Source organism: Sorghum bicolor, chromosome 10 (genome assembly GCF_000003195.3).
Source record: "Sorghum bicolor cultivar BTx623 chromosome 10, Sorghum_bicolor_NCBIv3, whole genome shotgun sequence".
Lineage (NCBI taxonomy): Eukaryota > Viridiplantae > Streptophyta > Magnoliopsida > Poales > Poaceae > Sorghum > Sorghum bicolor.
Genome location: NC_012879.2, coordinates 5,701,920 through 5,724,020, shown reverse-complemented (window position 1 = coordinate 5,724,020; position 22,101 = coordinate 5,701,920). Strand labels below are relative to the sequence as shown.

The following is a 22,101-nucleotide window of genomic DNA, read 5'->3' as shown; positions in this document are numbered from 1 at the left end:
CACCACCTCCACTTCACAACCAACTCTTGCTAGTTTTGCGACTAGACAAGTCTATAGCTTGATCTTACTTTTGTTGAAATCAATAAGGTAAAACTTATCTTTCAACCTACCCGTAAATACGGAGGAATCATCTCTTCTAGAGACAATCACACTCTTATATTGAGATGATTGTAACACATTTCACAAAATTGTGAAACAGACAACAAATTGTAACTTAACAAATTAACAAATAAAACATTAGAAATGGTATGAAGCAATCAGAATGATTAAAAGATCTTTCAGACAAATAGAATGAATAAAACAACGCTTGTCATGTTCCTTTTAAAAAAAATTATTATGTCATCACTTATCTGCGTCGGTTTTAATAACAGCAATAAGCACCTCTCAAAAGTCCTCAAGGACAAGAAGATTGCCACCTGTTTTTGACCATTACCCATTATTAACTGAGCGTGCATGTTGTAATATTTTTGAATAGTCTTCGACATCACCAGATAAGCCTAGTCACATAGCCATCGGTGTTAGATTAAGTAATATTATCATCAACAGGTGCGGTGATAATGTTTGCGAGGGGGGCCCAACGAGGCAAGAGATGGCGTGCGCGGCAACAAAACATCATTAGCAGCATATTGCCCCATTCTTATGATTGGACGTATTCGACTCTAATTTAGTGATTGTACCATGCTAAGTGAACTCTTTTGAGACCACAATTAAAATCGAACTTTTGAAAAAAAAAACAGAAACAAAGTTGAAGTTTAAGTATTGGAGTCCAAGGAACAGTATATCAAATTAGCTTTGTCCTATGTCAAACCTTACTATCTTTTGACCATCCATCTAAAAAAATCGTTATAGTTTCACAATATATGAACTATAGATTATAAAATTATTTCTCATGCTAAATCTAATAATACACTATTAATATGACGTTGACTAATAATATCATAAGACATATTATCTTAAATAGCAAATAATTGAAAATTATGAAAATACTTTTACTTTGAATAAAGAATAATATAATTTACTAGTACAGTGCATTCCACAAATCTAAATTCGCTTTTCTCTTTGAAACGATTGAATGTGCTTCTGTTTTTTCTGGATGCTGATTTACTTGTGAAAGGATGCCATTTTCTTTTGGCATGAACAGGCCAGCAACAACACATAGGAGTAGACATCAACAATTATAGTCGTTGGTGTGCACCAAGCCTAACCTTCAACAAGAATATGATTGACACATTTGGCCCTTTCCTGCATATGATTGCTGCCCCACTATGCTACTACTACTACTCTTTCATCAGCAAAATAATGTGCTACAAGTACCAACACCTTCATTCTTGAGTCTTACAATAAAATGTGGCTGTAGTAGTCGCCTAGTCGGTTCAAGACCCCTTCTGCCATGTCCATCCCCTATAAATGTATTCTTTTCAGCCTAATGGAAGCCCACCCTTTGGTTGTTTGTTGGTGAACAACTTTGCTTTTCATCAGAAACCAAAAATGGCAGCCAGGATCCCTTGCCATCGTCACCCTTCTTCCTCCTCCTCCTCCATGGCCATGATCTGCCCAAGGTCATCCACAAGGCAGTCATCCTTCAGGTTCAGGACCTCTGCTCATGGTAGCAGTGCTTCACCACACCTCTCCTTTACTGCTGTGACAGACAAGAAGGTTCAGGTATGTGTGTCGCAGCAGCTCTTCATTTACATGCAGGAGTACACCATCAAGAGCTGTTGATCTAATCTGTTATTGTGATTCATAGGTGTTTGAGGACCAATTGAGAGGGATCGTATGCTACAGAGATGAGAACGGAGAGATGATATGTGAGGGGTACGACGAAGGCCCGAGGCTCGGAATGCGGTTGCCAGAGAAGGCCTCCTTCCCATGGTGAGCATCTGAATTGACTTTCTTGGATCGTCTTTGACTCTTTGTTCTTGTTGGCTTGGCGAGGATCATAAATGGTTGATGTCTAATGAGAATTCTGCTGTGTTCAATTGATCCTCCTTATGCTATGATTTTGATGAAATTGTAGGCCTGTGGGGGTTCGGGTCACTGATTTCATCCAGCTAGCGACGCTCCAGGTTTTCGAGGACGTCGATGTTCGTCAGCTGAGGAGTGACCAGAAGAGGCAGCTCTGAGCAAGGAACTAATCATGTAAGCATAGTGGTGTAGTACTATGATGATATGCAAGAATAATGTGTGGTGTTGCACTTAGTTGCTCATATTTGCTCGTCATATTCGGTTCAGCGTTTTGGGTTTCACAAAAGGGGGGGAAATGGCTATTGTTCTTCTCAGTGTACTGCTGAGGCAGAGTTACTTGTTTGTATATAATCACTTACTGCAAGGATAAGATTGTTTAAAGCACAACTTTTATGTGCATATAAAGTGAGAAAAGGAGATCTGAATATCTGATCAGGATACCGCAAAGCGAATTTGTGCCGATTTATCAGTTTTCCCGATCCGGATAAATCTGCAAGATTTTTAGTAAAACACCATTAGGACTTAAAAATTCATGTCATGTAATGAAGGTAATCCTAATGATGTTCTCCACTGAATTCGGACCTCATATGCGACAAGTTTATTGGATTGCAGCAGTGCACAGTTGCGGCTGGCCACAATGTGATCTATATTGCTCATCTGACTCTGAATCTCACTTGTGTTTGTACCAATGCGTTTGAGAGGATTGAGCTTCAGCCGGCAACAACAACATGGAAACATACAAACAGGATAGCTGAAAAAAAGGTTTTGGGTGTTGGTTGATGACCTGAATGAATGGTGGAATATGCTGTCCTTTGTTAATTCCAGGCTCTCATGTGGGCCATGTGTGGCCATGTGAGCCTGAAGCTGGAGTGTGGAGGCTTTGTGAATGTCGACATCAGTGGAAACATCAGTGGGCAGTGGATCATCTCATTGTCCTTTCAGACCTTGTCAGCATCGATTATGAGGTTCATGAAGAAAGTCTCTTTGGACTTTAGCAGAGACTGGGCTTTCCAAATTTTGCCGCGATTCCATTGTTTAGCGACTGAAACGAAGGTAATTTATGTGAGAACATGCATAAAACTAATCCTGTTCGGAACTTAGAACTTCATTAGTATACAGCTCGTCAGCTCCCATGGGGTTAAGAATTTTTTCATGCGTTCCAAAGGGACCTTCCTGAATCCTGATTGCTTAATTTCATAAAACATTGATTCCTATGGGAATCATAAGCTGCAAACAAATCAGGGCATGCCAACTTTACATATTCTGAGTGCAAAAGGAGAATGAGAACAGTTTTACAGCGATTGACAACTTTACAATGGATACAAATGCAGCCAAACAAGCTCTCCATCATATCAAAAACACGAGCCAAACTTACTGACAACTGATGATGGGTATGCATAGCTAATAGCTTACACTGTCACTTGTGGCTAGCTGCTGCATTTTCTTGAGATTTTGCAGAGCAGCAAAGGCTCAGTTCAGACGTCGTCATCGTAGGGGAAGGAGGTGGCGCCCAGCCACTCGTCGCCGTAGATGAAGTTCTCGACGGCGAACTGGGCCGCCTCGTCGTACTCCATCTGCCGCACTCCAGCCCAGTCCACGCGGCCCTCCGTGTCGGCGCCCGGCCCGTCGTTCCCGTACTCGCCGAAGTACACCGTGTCCCGGCGACTGGGCTCCGCGCCGGGCCACTCGAGCCACCCTTCCCGGTCCACGACCTGGCCCAGGTAGGAGTCCATCACCACGGCGCGCGCGTACGCGCCCCACGGCCGGCCCAGGAACGTGCGCGTGCCGGCGGGCAGGCCGCCGCCGGCGGCGGAGACGACGGTGCAGTGGTGCAGCGCGATGCCGGTGTCCTCGTTGGGGTCGGCGCGGCCCTGCGCCGTGAGCACGACGGACTGGCCCGGCAGGGGGACCCTGGCGAGGAGCGAGCAGGCCTGCAGCACGGCGGCGGCGTCGCCGAAGACGACGTCGACGGTGCCGGACACGGCGCACTCGCGGTAGAACTGCCGGAACGAGTGCGCGTACAGCGCGTCCTGGTGGGCGTCCACGCCGCAGCGGTACAGCGCGGCAAGGTCCGCGTTCACCCGCAGCGCCACCGCCTGGCCCCTGGCCGCGCCCGCCGTGTTGCGGAACGTGATGTCGCGCGCCAGGAAACCCTCGCCGGAGACGCCTGCATGCATGTGCACGTACGTTTTGCAGATACTATTCAGCTTTTTCCGTATAATGATGGTCGGCACGATGGATGAGATCGTGGACTGTGCATGCATGCATGCATGCATGGCTAGTTCGATGGGTCCTGCTCCAGTGCACTTCATGAACATGGCCAAAATAAAAGCTATTTCATTTGTCAGCGAGCGCCTCTTCTTGTCGAATTGGCAAGATGCCATGAGATCGATGGCAGTCGGTTAGGAGCAGCCAAATATCCTGATGAGTGACAGGCATGAGCCCATGATCCATGTCGAAGGCGATAAAGCTATGCATGCATTTCCATGGCCAGTATCGGATCTTAGTGCCAACCGACGGAAGGAGACGGCTAGATTGCAGAGATATAGTACGTAGTATATAGGAGCATAAAAGCACATGCACGTGATCAGTAGGCCAAATATCTGCGTCAAACCTCCGGAGACTGGGCCATAGCATGCATACCATATCATGTAAATAATGGGGTGTTTGGCACTGCTCCACGAACTCTGCTCCACAAACTCCATTATGGAGCAGCTCCATAAAAAACTAGAGTTTGTAAGGTACCTATTTAGATGCTCTCACAACTCCACTCTTTTTTTTCTCGAACTGAGTGCGTGGAGCTGAAACCGTTTGGCTAAAAAACATAGAGCGGAACTGAAAAATATGGAGCAAAGCAGTCTCAAACAACCCCTAATTCTTTCTCAGGCCTACATCTCTCTGACAGCCTGAATACCATGACCGTCATGCTAACATGTCCAACATGTGTGCATCAGTGCATCACTTGCACGGACGGATCAGCGAATGCACATAGACCCCCAGCCCCAGGGGTGCATTGCATCGGTGGATAGCAACAAAGCTCACTGCCGGTCTCTGACGACACAGCCACAGACCACACACTGCATCGTGTACTGTAGCAACTACCAAGATATGCTTAGCACATCTCGTCTCGCGAGGTAAATATCCGATTCGTGTAAATAAATAATCGTGTTAAAACTTTGAAGTGCTGCAGTTTTAGATGTTGATTTGTTTACCGAAAGTGGCCGAGCGAAAGGTGGTCCAGCCGTCGGCGGCGCTGCGGCTGCCGGTGATGACCGTCGTGTCGCGCCCTTCGCCGACCAGGGCGATGTTCTTCTTGTACGGCGGAACCTCCACGTTCTCCTCGTACGTCCCGGCCTTCACGTGGATCACCGTCCTCGTCTCGCTGCTGTTCGGCGCCGCCGCCACCGCTTCCCCCACGGTCCGGAAGTTCCCCGACCCATCCTTAGCCACAGTGATCACCGTCGCCGCCGGCTGCCCGGTGTTCCCACCGCTGTCATCCCCGTCATTGTCGTCGTCATCTCCGCCGCTGTCATCGTCGTCTCCGCCGCTGCCGTCGTCGTCCTGGAGAAGCCGCCGGTTGTGAATTGTCTTCGCCACGGCGTTCACGAAGCCAGCAGCAGACACGCCGCGACCGGCGACGAGGGCGAGCGAGTTGGAGACATGCTCGTACGCGTCGTCGAGGGACGCGAGGAGGCCGCCGAGCCGCGGGCCGGACGCGCCGGCGAGCCCGTCGAGGCAGGTGGCCTTGTTGGTGAGCGCGGCCGCGAGGTGCGCGCGCACGGCGGGGAGGCCCTCGGCGCCGGGCGCCGCGGCGAGCAGCGACGCGGAACGCGAGAGCGACGACAGCGTGGCGGCGTGGAGCTCCTGGCAGTCCTGCGCGGCGCCGCGGCGGAGCGAGGCGCCCGCGGGCACGGGGGAGGCGGCGGGCGGCGCGGAGAGAGCGGAGAGCGTCGGGGAGAGCGACGACAGCGCCGACTCCGCCCCGTGGAGGGACGCCAGCACGACGGAGAGCACGTTCGGCGGGAGGAGCTGTACAGAGACAGCGGACGCCTCGGCCACCTTCGCGCCGGCGACGGCGGCATCAAGGTGCGAGGCAACGGCCACCAGGCAGGACACCGGGTGCGGCGTCGTGTGGCAGATGGCGTGGTGGACGGTGTCGGCCGGAGGGCTGCTGGCGCTCGCCGCGGCGGTCTTTTTGGGCATTCTAGTTCCGCCGGTGTGGTGGCGCTGGCTCTTGTGATTGTGGCCGTGACCGTGACCGTGGCATTGAGTTGTGCCGGCGGTGGTGAGGAGAAGGATGGCGAGGAGGAGGAGCGGCGGTGAGAACGTCACGGGCGCCATGGTTGTGGCAAGGGCGATTGCGCGAGCTATACTAGCTCTGAGATTGTGTGTGGTGTGGTAGTGGGACAGTAGGAGTATATGTAGGAGTACTAGATACCGGAAGTAGTACTATACAAGGTTCAACAACGGGGTATCATGTTAGATCCTATAGCAAGTTTAATAATATAGCCCATTTACTGGCGGTAAGGTTTTTTACAGCTTTCTTTCAGCCCACCCATACAATAATTAGTTGTTCACTATTAATATATGGCCCATTTATCTCTCACAAAGTTTTTTGGTTTCTGTGCCTAAGCTGGCTGTAAACTTACAGCATGCTTCTCCCTTCTCTCCTCCATCTCAGCATTTAGCCTGCTTATAGCCCACTATAATACTTGCTCTGATTTAAGGTTTATTGTAAAGGTTCCATGAGTATCTTCACATATGGAATCAGGGTATACAGGAATGGAGCAAGTAGTAGATACGCGTAGCTTTTACTATATCTAGAGTTAATGTAAATTAGGGTTTGTTGGTTCTCCTTATTAAATTTTAGCTTATCTTGGGTGACCAGTGAGAGATTAAATTATTTTAGCTCCTTTTTAGTCAGCGTGTTTGAAAGTTTAGTTATCAAAGGGAACTAAAGTTTAGCTTGCTAAAATTTAGAAATAAATATGCCCTTATATGCGTAGCAAAAACTATGTATCTAGAAATTATATATATATATATATATATATAATTTAGATAATTTAAAATGAATAGAGTAGTCGCATTCTTCTCTCCACATACTATCTTTTTATTTATGAAAGAAAAGATGGATAGCATGCTCTTTTTTAACTACTACCTTTTATCATTAGGTTTACTCCTTTCGATTAATAATATTGGCACCTACTCCTAATTTGTATGCCTTTAGTCCACGCTCTTAAATAGATGATGCAGATCAATAATCAACATGTTTCAGTTTTAGGGCTCGTTCGTTTAACGTGGAATGGTTTGTCTGGAATTATTCCAGCTGGAATGATAGGCTTATTTGTACTAATATGGATCAGCTGGAATAGTTTCCAGGCCTCAAAACCGGTCAAACGAACGAGGCCTCAGTGAGCACTTGCATCTCTCGTCGCTCCTACTCAACTCTAGACGCTCTCTTTCTTCACATGCCACTTCTCTTTTTTTTCTTTTGCCTATCCTTGACATTAAAGGCACTGATCATCTGCTGCACTATGTGTAATGACCTGAACATTCAACCCTATTAAAAATATTTTTATTCATTTCATGTTAACCCTAAACCCACCACTATAGTTTGATCCTATGTGTGCCCCTCTTAGGAACCCATAGGAGTCTAGCTGCCCATTTTAGTCATCATCGGCTCGCTTTCTTTAGCTACCAAATAAAGATAAAATGAATAACTAGCTATCTTAGAACTCTAGCCTCCGATAGTCCGATCCACATAAGGAATAACAGTTTTCTTAGAGATGCTCTTAACAATTCCATATGGAATTGCTGATACATTTACATTTCAATTTCTTTCATGCAAAATAAAAATAAACGTATTCTCCGAATTCACCAACTGATTTATTTTGACATTCATGCGGGAAAATTTTCGCACACTTTGGCTCCCTATATGCTCGACATAAACCTCCATATGGAAAATTTTCAATTCAATTTCTTTATAAGGCCTTGTTTAGTTCCAAAATTTTTTGCAAAATCGATACTGTAGCACTTTCGTTTGTATTTGACAAAAATTGTCCAATCATGTACTAACTAGGCTCAAAAGATTCGTCTCGTCAATTTCGACTAAACTGTGCAATTAGTTTTTATTTTCATCTATATTTAATACTCCATGCATGCGTCTAAAGATTCGATGTGACGGAAAATCTGAAAAATTTTGCAAAATTTTTTGGAACTAAACAAGGCCTAACCTTGCAATACAGGGAGAAAAAAAAATGAAAACCAAACGTGAACCTCCGCGTAAACCTCGACGGTGGACATCTCATCCGACGGTTGGCCGAGTACACGCGCGGACGCGCCTACGCCGCACCGGCTCGAATCTCCAAGCACATCACGCGCCATTTAAGAACCTCCTCCAAAAATAAATAAATAAATATAAATCCCCACCCATTTAGACCACCCCGTTGGCTCGGCTTTGCTTTCTCCCCTCGCACCGGGGAACGCGGCCGCCGATCCGCTCCCGATCCCCTACCCTCCCCTGCCCTCCTCCTCCTTCCCGCCGACTGATCCCACCAAATCCGCGCACGCGCAGTCCCGGATTCGATTGGCAGGCGCGATTGGCCGCTCCCGATCAGCCGCGCCGCGGGATAGGGCTGGATTTGATTGGATTGGATCCCCAATTGGGTTGCCGCGTCCGTGCTTTGGGGCGGGCGGGGGGAGTTACTTTAGGGTTTCGGCGGGTGCGGTCGCCGTGTAGGCGGTGGTAGGGTTTTGCCATGGCGGAGAAGGGCTGCCTGAAGCGGCTCCAGAAGGAGTACCACGCGCTCTGCAAGGTGAGCTCCCTTTGATTCCTTCCCGGCTGGATTTGGGTCGATTGGTGCGCGTTGCTTCCATTGGGCTTTGTTGTGGCTCGCTATCTAATGGTTGATTTTGGTTTTGCTGGATTGCAGGAGCCGCCTCCACAGATCGTGGCTCGTCCGCTGCCCAACGACATATTGGAATGGCGTGAGTAGCCTCCTCCGCTGACCCTGCTACTTGTAGATTCGATTCATCATCTTAGTGAACTGGGTGTGATTGGCTGATTGCGTTTGATTTTGTTGGAAGCGACGGTGCAGGCATAACGGTTAAGGCGTAACGTGTGACACATACGTTCATGTTGGGTCGGCAATCATTTCGATCGGTTTTGGAAGTTTCTATATGCGTGTGGTTGCTCCTTGCATTGCGTGATGTGCTCAGCTCATCTGCTCACGCTTACGGTTCCTGAGCAGTGTGTGCTGCCTAGCAATTTATCGTTTAAAGTACAATTTGTCGGACGTGAGCCTTAGTTCTGTATTTTAACTGAATTGAGTATACTGTTCACTCATATAGACTAGCTCCTGGCAGTAGTACACATTAGCAAGATTGAAATTCTACTGGATGTTGTGAGGGTCAATCATTATGCATATAGAAAGTCTAGTGACAAGAATTCTAAAAATATGGAACAATTGTGCAATTGATCGTTGTTTTGTTTCAAAATTTCTATCTGAAAATAGACAATAGTGCATCGAGGTGTTCTCATGACATGCTTGTGGTGCAATATATAGTTTGATGCATACGCTAGATATTTGTTCAACAATCATTTGGATATCTGGTTTAGTTGCACTATCACCTTATTATCTAGTCATGTGAGGGATAGTGCTTTTTCTGCTTATGGTGCATGGCTCCATGACTTCCATATGTTTGTTTTCTGTTTATATCTGTGTCACCATCTGTTTTTTTATTGGCATAACTATAATCGTCAAGTGCAACAGAAATAGTCAGCACTGTACATGTTGTCAGATGGTGACTGCTAATTGTGCGCATCAACCTGTCTAATAGTACTAGATTATGACTTTATATGACAAATTGAGCACCATTGATTGCTACTCATAGCCTTCAACTTGCCTCTTGGAGGCTGATGCTGATGCAAGAAGTGTAGGTTTTAGTTAGTCATTGTACCTTGTATGCTTAAAGGAAAGGAATTATAATAGATTATGTGATTGATATATGTTTTCATGGAAGGGTGAAGTTATTAATTATTATGTTTTTTCTAAATTTGATTGGTGCGATTTGATAGTGATAGATTATTAGACATCGTAGGGTCTTGGTGGGCTATCAATGACTAATTCAGCACAATTGAATTCTATTAAAAGCCTGCAACTTGCCTCCTGCTTTAAGGAAATCAATTATAGTAAACTATCTGATTGTTATAGGGGTGTCTATGGAAAGGTTAAAAGTTTGTACTTCTTAGGTATTACACCTTCTCTGAATTTGATTGTTGTGATTTTATTAAGTTGTGCATTGATGCATTTCTCAGTAATATCCCTGGTGTTTGCCTCATGTATGCCTTGATGCTGAAGTGCCCTTACTCATTTGAAGCTTTGGTTTATAGTTACAATCCATTTTTCTTCAGATTGTATCTAGAAGGCTCTGTATTTGTCATGCTTATCTTAATGCTACCAATTTTCTTGCTTTCTTCCAATGCTATATTTGCCCATTTGGTACTGTTTTATGTATCTGTTTTTCTTCTTTTAATGCCAGACTATGTACTTGAAGGAAGTAAAGGCACACCCTTTGAAGGTAAAGATCATACATACTATACCGCATTATCTACTCCATCCAACATTTGTTTTGTTACTTATAATCTCTAACAATGTTTTTCACGTTCTGATTTCGCACCTGCAGGTGGATATTACTATGGGAAGCTCAAATTTCCACCGGATTATCCTTTTAAACCTCCAAGTATCAGGTGCGGAAACCTTTAATGTTGTTAATACATGATAAATGTTTGTGTTTTAATGGAATGTTGCTTCTTATTGGAGTGTAAAGATTGAAAACTGTAACTAGAAGATTTTTATTAGATGCGGATGAAAATGCTTATTCTTCATTTCTGTTTCTAACTTATTTAATTGTTCAGCATGACAACCCCTAGCGGCAGGTTTGCGCCACACAAAAGAATATGCCTGTCAATGAGTGACTGTAAGTTCTGACTTGTTTGCGGATCATAGTTGCTTTTGTTATTATTAGCTCTGAAGTAATGCTTTGTTATTACAATGATTTGCAGTTCATCCTGAATCTTGGAATCCAATGTGGTCTGTTGCAAGGTACGCACATACCTAACTAGCTACATGGTTGTAATGTGTTTTTTGAAGCCATAGTGTACCTTTAAATTTTCAGCTACTGTACAATGTACAGACTCTAATTGCTGCTAGTCAAATCACTCCTCTGGTAATCCAGTCATTTCAACTTCTGTTGCCATGAGATGGGACAACTGAAGTGATAGTCCCACTGTTAGTACTTTATTAGTTATATGCTGTTACAGTGATTCTTCACTATCGAGCAGTCAGTATGCTTCAGTTTAAATTGTTTGTATTTTCTTTCCTTTCTTGGTCTGACATGTAAACCTTTATGCTGCAGCATTCTCACTGGGCTCCTGTCCTTCATGGTAAGTTGCTCCTTGCACATCACTATGAGTTAACCTTACCAAGAAAGAATATCTAGGCCTAGTCATAATTTCTAGCACACATTAAATTTGGAAGATTAGTTATTGCTCTTGGCATTTCCCTTGCAAAAACTCCCTTGTTTTAAGGTGTTTTCTCAATGTTTGATAATTCTCATGCTTGCAGATGGATGATGCACTGACAACTGGAAGCATCAAGACATCAGATGCAGAAAAGAGACGTTTAGCAAAAGCTTCCCTTGCCTACAATTGTGAGAGGTAGATGCATTTCTCTGCAGGCTATTTCATTCTGACCAATTTTTTTATGTAGAACTGTTACAAACTATCCCTTAAGGAACAGAATGCTCATTAGCTTCTGAACAAGTTGTGTAGTATGTATACTTTTACATAAAAGAAACAACTGAATTTTGGTCAGTATGCTGTGTTTTCAAGTGTAAACATTGATTAAAGTTCCTATATAAAATTGTTATGTTACTATCACCTCATCTGTAGCAAGTTATACTTGAAGCCATGTTCTAAATACCATTTGTTCATCGTGGCAAGTCTGTGTGGCTCAATAATATAAGTGTTTCTCTTGCAGCAAAAACTGTCCACACTTCAGGAAACTTTTCCCAGAGTATGTTGAGAAGTACAATCAACTGCAACAGTTGGAGAACACTGCTGCAGAGCCGGTGCCTCAGGAGAATCCTGCACCTGCTCCATCCCCTGCTGTCCAGCAAGCTCCGGTGGTGGCAAATAGGGCGCAACCACTGGCGGAGGCGCGCCGTGACAAGAACCAGAAGAAGGCAGTGCCCTTCTGGATGGTGCTGGTCATGTTTTCAGTTTTTGGTGCCGTGATGGCGTTGCCCTTAATGCAACTTTGACAAAAATAAAGACAATGAGAAGGTGTGATACCGGGGCCGTAATTTTGTATAGTTTTCCATTGGTTTGTGTGAGTGTGACTCAGTTGTCCTCTAGACTACCTACCACCTTGGAGTCATATTGATGAATCTATGATGGTAACATCTGTAGAACCGTTTTCTCTCTTTTGACTAGTAGCGTCAGAAGTTCGTTCGTATTTTGCTTCTGTTTCGAAAATCGTATACTTATTTTTCTTGCCGTAGCTCATCTTTGCTATGTGTTCGGTTCACAATTTCACATTCTCTTTCGAAGTGTGTTCTTTTGAATTTTACAGCATGATAGAGATGCTGACTTATGTGAATTTCATTCATATTAAATAGTTGTCGTGTAGGTATTTTTGATGGTATGGTAGTGTTTAAGAAGAGAGAAGAAATGAGTTTTATTTAGATGAAACTCACTCTATATGAGTCTTGAAATTAAATACATATGAAATTATGGATGAAACTCTTCATTGAGAATGGACATTTCAAATAATATGACAGTCTTGGAAGGCCTTGTTTAGTTCTCAATTTTTTGATTTTTTTTGTAACACCGAATCTTGCTGCATGGAGCACTAAATATAGATAAAAAATTATGGACATTTCAAATAATATGACAGCCTTTGAAGGCCTTGTTTAGTTCTCAATTTTTTAGATTTTCTGCTATATCGAATTTTGCTGCATATGCATGGAGCACTAAATATAGATAAAAAATATCATTGCACAATTTATTCGTAATTTATGAGATGAATCTTTTGAGCCTAGTTAGTCATAATATTTATCAAATATAAATGAAAGTGTTATAGTATCTATTTTGTAAAAAAAAATGTAACTAAATAAGGCCTAACGCTATAAAACTTCCCACTCACTGCCTTACGTGAGTGTTGCGTCCTCGTGCTCGCACATGGCAACACGAGGCAACCTGATAACTGTGCTCGCACATGGCAACATGACCCGGCAACCTGATAACTCAATTAGGCACACTACAAGGTACAATTGTAAGCTCCTCACTGAAATCATAGTTAACAACTCCACATCATCGCCTGGACCAGCAAAGCGGGGGCACTAGAGAATAGGCTGCTCCATAAATCATTGTTTTTCCAACTAGAATTTGAATCCGGTAAATGAAGCAACGGATATCATTAATTCTCTTCTTGTGAAGTTCAGTAGATGTATTCCTTCTTGTGAAGTTCAGTAGATGTATTCCTTCCGGGTTTGTGATGTTTCGGAAATGACTTTGTGCTTAACCTCAATAATGCTAATGCCAATGGATCAGTTGGTCCCAAGACACCCCGGCGCACCCACACTAAGGCCTTGTTTAGTTCCTAAAAAATTTTGCAAAATTTTTCAGATTCCCCGTCACATCGAATCTTTAGACACATGCATTAAGTATTAAATATAGATAAAATTAAAAACTAATTGCACAGTTTGGTCGAAATTGACGAAACGAATCTTTTGAGCCTAGTTAGTCTATGATTGGATAATATTTGTCAAATACAAACGAAAAAGCTACAGTGTCGATTTTGCAAAATATTTTGGAACTAAACAAGGCCTAACACACACAAAAAGAGTTTTCTGCATCAGAACAATTCATAATACCATCTTAGCCATATGGCAACGTCGATATATACATAGTACACCCGCTACAGCAAAAGGATGAATTAAGAATCTGATCTCTGAGAGCAGAAGAGACTACAGCTCAGACTGACCTCGGACAGTCGGATACTAACTGGTTTCCAGTCCGTTACTACGATATGGAATATCCTAGTTTACGTTGACATCTGTATTGAGAATCAAGCTCTAGGAACAAAGCAGTCTTCACCCTATCATGTTTCTTTAGAAATCAGCCAAAAGGAAACATTTAATAATCTCAAACTTAATACAAGATTGAAGAATGTCAGCTCTCAGGTACTACCCAAGAAAGAAGTTTCTCCTCAACTTCTTCCCAGTTGTGAACCTTTGTCACCAACGGATGCAATTCGTCAACTCCAGTTTTGCACCAAGGATACGAGTTATCATAATCGAATAGAAGGACCCTCATGCCATCATTAGCACACTCTAGAGCATATCTCGGGTTGTCATCGATAAGAACCTGAGCGCCAAAAGACCTACAATAAGTTATGCCACAGCAAATATGTTAGCCTCAGCCCTCCAGAGAAGAGATAGCTATAGATCACTGCTTGTAATATTAACAGTTAGCTGATGACACCAGGTTTGCATAAATCAGTTGTGGCATGTTTGCCCTAAAAATAATCTAAAACACAAATAAGAAACCACCAAGGTTGCTACAGTTTTTAACTAATGTTGTGTTATATAGTGTCTTAACTCTTAAGTCATGATGCAATGCTGGTGAATGCATTAGTATTATGAGCAGAATCAGCTACACGCCTACACCACTGCTTGCAGCAATAACAGTTAGTTGATAACACAGCTATGGAAAGAATAATTGAGGTATGTTGCCCCCTAAATAGTATTTTAAAAAACAAAAACAGGCAAGTCTGCCACAGTTTTAACCATTGTTAAAGCATCTCCAGCACACATAATAACAGACACGCCATCATCTTTTTGAGCCACCATGCAGGAAAAAGAGCCTCCAGCAGACTAGCTAACGGCATCACCATCTCTGTTGACATGGTATCAGGAAGGGCAGCCAGCCAAATTTGGCGGGTGGGCATGCTTCGCTATCCTCCAGTACGTGAGGCATACAGCTAGGACTGGAGCTTATTCACATTCTTTTGATTCAAGACTGCATTCCTTTCCCCCTCTTTCATAAATTCAGAATGTGACTGATATCACGTCCATTTTTTTTGTTCATAGAACAAATAACAAAGAACCCATTCTAATTAGATTCGAATTGACTGTTTTATAAACTATTTGAACTTAAACATTATCAATTTAATTCTTAAAAATCAAGGAAATATGTATCAATTCATGTCAATTTGAATACCAATAAAATTAGATCAACATGGTATGGAAAGCGAGATTTCACTAGTATTCTGGAGTTTACTGAAATATGGAAAGGCAATCTTATGGAGTGGATAGCCAAACAGTGATATGGAGGGTGGGATTTGGAGTGTTCCGGAGATGCTCTTATGCTTCAGTGCATGTTAAGTAATATTACCACTTATCAGTCTCCTAAAATGATTGGGACACTATGTTCCCTCAATGTATTACCTGCAAATCTCTGATTTTGGTCTTGATCGACCTTCCAAAGCGAAATGATTCCCGAAATGGATCTGCTCAAATAAGCCTGGATAATACTTCTCAATCCATTCCAATGTGTGATTCTTAATCACATCCTGCCGAGATCTTTTAAAGGAAGTATATTATTAGGCAAACTCGTATAATGAAAGGCAAATTGATTTGTCTCTTATATCAAACAAATGACTTACGTTACTACAGACAAGCTACAGAAAGAAGAAAGAGTTTGGAGAGCATCTCTAGCCCCTGGGATAGGATGAATACCATCTTGGAAGTATTGGGTTGTGAAGAACTCGTGGACAAGAAAATTAGCTGCAGAGTTTCAGACCAGTGCTTGATTTCATATGATGAGTTGTATGTTTAAAACGCTAATATGTGTAATTCCAAATGAAACAAAGATAGCATTAAGCCATTAACACACCTCTTTCTCGAGAACAGTTCCATATCTGCATAGAGTTTTGCAAGAAAAAAAATGTAAGAACCACCTGGTTAACAAACATTCAATTTGAATAGCTCAAACGAAAATGTGACCAATCAAAATCACAAATTCCAGGAGTCAATTTTTTTAAGAGAGCCAGGACTTCATGTTCACCTTAAAGAACTCATATACATGGTACTCTGATACTGAGTGATTCCATGAATAACGATCAGCAATAAATTTGTTCAGAGCTGCAAGAAAGCTACCAAGAACTGCGAGCAAGATATACAGTACAAGGTAGTGAGAAAAGGTCAACCATAACAAAGATAAAAATAGTGCTACTTCCTTGACCAGATGCGAATTATTTGAAGGCTGTTCAAATGTTCATTATTCAATTATATGTTTCTAGACTAAGAACCTCAAAATCAACCACTAATCCTAAAAAGTCAATGCATTCGACTACAAATGAACAGCTTACAATTTCAAATGAACAACTCTATGCCGTAATCGTTTCACATACCTTCATCCACATCAACAGCAACCACCATCTTAGCTGCCACAGGCTGCTCCGGGAACCCTAGCGGCTTCCCTCGCCGGCAGGCACCATTCCCGTTGATGCTCTTCACACTTGCAGCGGACTCCTCCAGCGGCAGCAGCACCTCCGGATCGCGCATCAGCTGCCGCTGCGTGGTAAGCACCTGGGCCTTCATCCCCGCCGCCTCCCCGTCCACCCTCCTCCTGAACTCGCCGCCGCCGCCATCCTGCCAACCCAAGCACCCCTTCAAGCTGAGCGCGCCGCTCGGCGCGAACCTCCTCCATGTCCCGACTCCCAGATCAAGGAACACCGCTCTATTACCCGGCAGCGTCCTGCCGCTCTCGCCGCCGCAGCGCGCGGTCGAGTGGGCGAACCTGCAGAGGCAGGCGCGGTTCGCGGCGGCCGGCGAGGGCGGCGGCGGCGGAGGCATGGCGGCGGAGCTGGGATTCCAATTCCAACCCAGAGGCGGAGCCCGGAGACGATCCAACAGCGACCGCACGGCTCCGCGGCCTAGCATGTCGACACAAGCATTCCTTCCCCGGCCGGCAGCCCGACAAACCTGCACGGCTGCACGCATCGCATTCGGCAAATCAGATTAGTCACAATCGAGAAGGACGGAAGGGCAGATCGCAACAACCGACGGAATCGCTTGCCTGAACACGCGAGAGAGGAGGGGTGAGGATCGGGACGAATCGAATGCCCCCGGTGAGGTCGGAGGTCGGCGACTCAGTCCTCACACCGGTCCCGTGATCTGGGGCATCTCTTTCAAGCGAGATCGCAGGTCGCGGCGAGGGAAAACCTCGTGAAATTCGTGTGGAAATTCCGAATTCTCAGGGCATATACGAAACGGAGATGGCAAGGCGGATTTCTTGGTCGCCTCTAGTGTTTCTTTTTCGTTTTTTCTTTCGCTCTTGCTGTGATCTGTGACTCAAAAAAAGAAGTGGTCTGAGGAATTGGTGTGCATTTTTTTTTTGTACGTCAGTGACGGTGGTGCCGTGGTGATGGGCTCGCTTCTTTTTCGGGAAAGGGAGCCGTGCTCATCATAGGTTTCCGGCGTTTTGCACCTTTTTTTTTGAGGTTGTTTGGATACCTCATCCTGACTTTAGTTTGTGTCATATCAAACGTTTGACATCAATTAAGAGTATTAGATATAGACTAATTATAAAATTAATTATATAGATAGAGACTAATTTACGATATAAATTTATTAAGCTTAATTAGTTTATAATTTGACAATGTGATACTATATTAAACATGTGTTAATCATAGATTAATTAAATCTAATAGATTTGTCTCATTAATTAGTCTATTTTTGTGTAATTAGTTTTATAATTAGCTCATATTTAGTCCTCGTAGTTAGCATACGAATATTCGACGTGACACGGACTTAACTTTAGTCTCTTTAATTATTTATTTAGTATATTATTTATTATTTATATTTATATAATTATAATAGTTAGGTAGTACGTTGTAGCATTATGATAGTTTATATTACTCCCTCTATCCTAAATTATAAGTCATTTTATTCTTTTGAGAGTCAAAATATTTTAAATTTGACCAAAGTTATAGAGAAAATTAAAATGATCTATAACATCAAATAGTATAATATGAAAATATAATTGACGAATAATTTAATTATACATATTTGGTATCATAAATGCTACTATTTTATTATATAAATTTGGTCAAACTTAAGATTCTTTAACTCTCAAGAAAATTAAGATGACTTATAATTTAGAATGAAAGGAGTATTAGTCAAAGATTTAAAAGTTCAAATCTTAAAATACGTGTATGCCTTATAAAAAAATATGAAGGAAGCATGGATAGGATAAACATATCTTTTTTCAATATATATGCATAGAACTTTTTTTTAGAAAAGACACTACTGGAGAGCACAAGTGGAAGGATAAGAAAAACATGTTTTATTGGAGGACTTCCGTGGCATGTTTTACTTACGGATATCTTTTGGGTGGAAGGGGGGAAAAACCCTCATGTTATGCCTAGCAACAGGCGCACAAGGACTAGCTTTTAGCCCACTGTTGTAGCAAGAGGATGTCCGGATCAACCAATGACGCTTCAGGGTTCAAAAGAAAAGAAGAAATGAATTTTAGACAAACTTCAAGTAAACTAAGTGGTCCCAGGTTTTAGCTTTTGTTTGAAATGGGTCCCAATTTTATGTTGTTTTGGCCAGCCAAACCCAAAGGTAATACTTTGTCAAAAAAGAAAAACCAAAGGTAACATAGGGATGCGGAATATCTTTGGCCTTGTTTACTTCCAAAATTTTTTGCAAAATAGGAATAGTAGTATTTTCGTTTGTATTTGATAAATATTGTCCAATTATGGACTAACTAGGCTCAAAAGATTCGTCTCGTCAATTTCGACCAAACTGTGCAATTAGTTTTTATTTGCATCTATATTTAATACTCCATGCATACGTCTAAAGATTCGATGTGACAGGAAATCTGAAAAATTTTGCAAAATTTTTGGGAAACTAAACAAGGCCCTTGTCAGCATCCCTCAAATTTCGTAGCCCTCATCCCTTTTCAGTGACTCAGCATTTTGTCACAACACACGAGCACTTTTGAGTCGAGGACGAGAAGAGATTTTGTTATTATATACGCTGGATAAGTAGTCAAAGATAGTAGGAAAAGACGGGGTTAGGACTTTAGGAGTCCATAGTGACAGCGACGAGCTGCGATTAGGAGCAGGTTAATACAGAATTCCGCGCATAGAACAAGATGGCCAAGAATTCGCATAAAGTTAAGCTCCCCGTCCAAAAAATATAGCTACGTTTAGAATTTCTCCATGGATTTAAAAGTGGGGTGGCAAAAAGATCCAATATGGTGGTCTTTATTAAACTAGTCCGCGTGTGTGATCTCTGTTGTGTGTGTGATCAGTGTAAGGCAATGGTGTTTCCATTGCATGTCTCCGTGCTATTTTAAATGGAAAGGTGTACTACGACCTATCACCATTTTGTTAATCCGCTGGATGGGAATTTCATCCATTCACCTAGCCAATGTGGATTGAAAACTCAAATGTTACTGTATTTTTGTGTAATAGTAAATTCTGAACCATATATAAACGCGCGGAAGGAGGAGTAGCAAAATCATTGGCAACTTCTGCGAATAAAAAAGTTTTGCAGGTCCAATCGGCCAAGGGAAAAACAGAAGTCAACAACTCCTCACTTTCTTTCTTTCAGGAAAAAAAAAAAGAAAGGAGATGCGATGCGACACTCCATCTCCATGAGCTATCGTCGGCCTGCAAAACCCGTGCGCTCATTTGGGCCTTTCTTTATCAGGAGCCCGAGCGGCCCGTCTACTACCGTATCCCATCCACCCCGAGCGGCGGCGCTGCTGATGCTGTCCGCCCCGCGAGTCCCGCTCGGCCACTCTGGCGGACGTGCTCCTACTCCCCCAGTCGCGGGCGGGGGCGACGCCGCCCGACCAGCGCGACGTGCCGCGCGCCACGGCACCCACCATCACGCTACGGCCCTAGCTAGGCCTACCGTGGGCGTCGCCGCTCTGCAGTTTTACTACGCTCACGCAGTCACGCCACCACACTTCGGCTACGGCCCATGCGTGCGACCGTGACCGAGCGGCAACCGGACCGGAGTCACGGATGCATCTCGCTCTCTACCCTTGGCTCTTCGCGGTGCGCTTTCGTTAACCGCCCGCCAGCCCGGAAACACGTGTTCGCTGACCAGCTTATTACCACGGTCGACTTACCTGCTAATGACTTGTTTAGTTAAAAAAAAATTCGTCACATTGAATCTTTAGACCTTTCAAGAATTTTGAAAAGTCAAAGTTTTTCAAATTTAACTAAATTTATATAGTAAAATAATAACATTTTTAGTATCGACCAAGTATCATTAGATTCTTTGTTAGTTATATTTTCATAGTGTACATATTTAATGACATAAATCTTTATATTTCTCTCTATATTTTTGGTCAAACTTACAAATGCTTTGATTCTCAAAGATTATTGGAATGACTTATAATTTATAACGGATGGAGTACCAACTAAACAAGGCCTAACTACACACGAGCACAGTAATCTAACCGTGTGTTTGGTTGGAGAGCGAGGCGAGCCGGGTCGGAGCGAACCCGTTCTTGTGGCTGTTTGGTTGGAGGATGGGAGGGTTGGGTTGGCTCTAGAGTGGAATATTCCTCTCAGATGCGGGTTGGACTCGTCCGTCAAAATCTGGCGGACGGAGCCGCTCCAGCCGGGTTGGCTCCCACCAAACACTAAATTCCTTCAACCAAACACTGAACGGAGCCGCTCTGTCCCCAATTCTTCAACCAAACACTAAAATGGGTTGGCTCCGTCCCCAAAAGCAGAAGTGCAACCAAACACTCGACGGGTTGGCTCCGTCCCAAAAAAAACTGGGTTGGATCCAACCCAACCCACCCAAACTCCAACCAAACACACGGTAACCGCCCCGGAAGGCCGGAACCGAACCTCACCGTCTCGCGGCGTTCGTCAACGGCCCCCCGGCCTAACCGCTCCGCCCAGCGCCCCCAAAGCCGCCGCCGCCGCCGCGATATTCCGGCGAGAGAATTTCTCGTCGCCCGGTTTACGCTGACCGGGGTAGGGTAGGTGATGTGCGGCGGCTGACGCACGCACGCACGCAGCTCTACCGGCTGCTGCAACTGCAGTGACCGCGGCGGCTAGCTCGTCTGACGTGAGGCCATGACACGGTTCCATCCATCCTTCCCCGCGCCCCGATTTCGTGCAGGCAACACACACACCGTGCCCTCAGATTCCCGCACCTGCATTCTTATAATAAACACACGTTAAAAGTCTACTGTAATCTAAAAGTCTTAAAACAATCACGCCCATCATTAGTATACCAGAACTCCGGGACGACGATGTGCGTCCAAGTGTCGTTAAACAAAGGCACCTGCGCCTCGACCTTGACCAGCTTCAACTATAGAAAACCATCATTAGCTAGATTTAGTGGAATCTATCCATAGAGACGTAGTAACACGTACCTATTACCTATACACTGCTAGCAGTAGTACCAACTAGCAATTTAGCATCGTCAGAAGAATAACAGGCTTACCAAAACTCAGTACGACTACGTACGCGCGTCCGTCGCACACACATATAAGCAAAAGCAAGCACGGGACACATGTCAGGACAGTGACGCCTGACCTAAACACCGTCTTCTGAGGGTTCATTCGGTTCAGCCCGGCTTCCGGCAGGCTCCGGCGACCTGTTCCTGCGACGGAACGGAGACCGCGACTGAGACTTGCGCCCAAGAAACTTCGCACTCGGCAACGGCAAGGTGACGCGACGACCTTCTTGTCCTGGATCCTCTGATCGTGCGAGCGACCCATTAGCCGCCACGATGACTTCACCGCGCATTCCCGGGCCCCGGCGCCTGCCTCTCACACGTGGTTGACTGACCAGCGACTGCTGGCTGCTGGCTGCTGCTGCTACGAAAACACAAAAGTCATGGACAAGGCACAAGGCGGGGTGGCATGCATGCGGTTTCAAGTCAATTGCTGCTTAATTTATGGAGAACGGGGAGCGCGGGGTCAAAGCTTGCCGTCGTTTCAGGCTCGACGCGCCCGGCGGGCGGACGCGGCGCCGTGTGTTGATCGGCAACCGACGAGATGTAAACGGGACTGCACCGGATCGG

General features: G+C 44.3%; 4 protein-coding genes across 5 annotated transcripts; 2 read left to right on the top strand and 2 right to left on the bottom strand.

Moving 5' to 3' along the window:
- LOC8077295 lies at positions 1,326–2,400 on the top strand. Its single transcript, XM_002437957.2, has 3 exons — positions 1,326–1,662; positions 1,748–1,872; positions 2,018–2,400. Exons 1-3 carry the CDS (start codon positions 1,408–1,410, stop codon positions 2,121–2,123), a joined length of 486 nt encoding a protein of 161 aa, XP_002438002.1. The 5' UTR covers positions 1,326–1,407; the 3' UTR covers positions 2,124–2,400.
- On the bottom strand, positions 3,140–6,872 carry LOC8065449 (pectinesterase). The gene is made up of 2 exons (XM_002436585.2): positions 5,178–6,872; positions 3,140–4,132 (listed from the first exon to the last, which is right to left on the bottom strand). Exons 1-2 carry the CDS (start codon positions 6,304–6,306, stop codon positions 3,441–3,443), a joined length of 1,821 nt encoding a protein of 606 aa, XP_002436630.1. The 5' UTR covers positions 6,307–6,872; the 3' UTR covers positions 3,140–3,440.
- Positions 8,388–12,491, top strand: LOC8077294 (ubiquitin-conjugating enzyme E2 34). Its single transcript, XM_002437956.2, has 9 exons — positions 8,388–8,780; positions 8,898–8,952; positions 10,507–10,545; positions 10,651–10,714; positions 10,883–10,944; positions 11,030–11,069; positions 11,383–11,410; positions 11,592–11,683; positions 12,006–12,491. The coding sequence occupies exons 1-9, from the start codon at positions 8,724–8,726 to the stop codon at positions 12,286–12,288; spliced, it is 720 nt and encodes a 239-aa protein (XP_002438001.1). The 5' UTR covers positions 8,388–8,723; the 3' UTR covers positions 12,289–12,491.
- On the bottom strand, positions 13,875–17,459 carry LOC110431424. Of its 2 annotated transcripts, none has more exons than XM_021450542.1 (7): positions 17,111–17,459; positions 16,443–17,016; positions 16,097–16,194; positions 15,926–15,950; positions 15,696–15,816; positions 15,478–15,612; positions 13,875–14,411 (listed from the first exon to the last, which is right to left on the bottom strand). In XM_021450542.1, the coding sequence occupies exons 2-7, from the start codon at positions 16,972–16,974 to the stop codon at positions 14,201–14,203; spliced, it is 1,122 nt and encodes a 373-aa protein (XP_021306217.1). In that variant the 5' UTR covers positions 16,975–17,016; positions 17,111–17,459; the 3' UTR covers positions 13,875–14,200. The 2 variants fall into 2 exon arrangements, with proteins under 2 accessions (XP_021306217.1, XP_021306216.1); XM_021450541.1 differs by having other exon boundaries at positions 16,443–17,024; positions 17,111–17,458.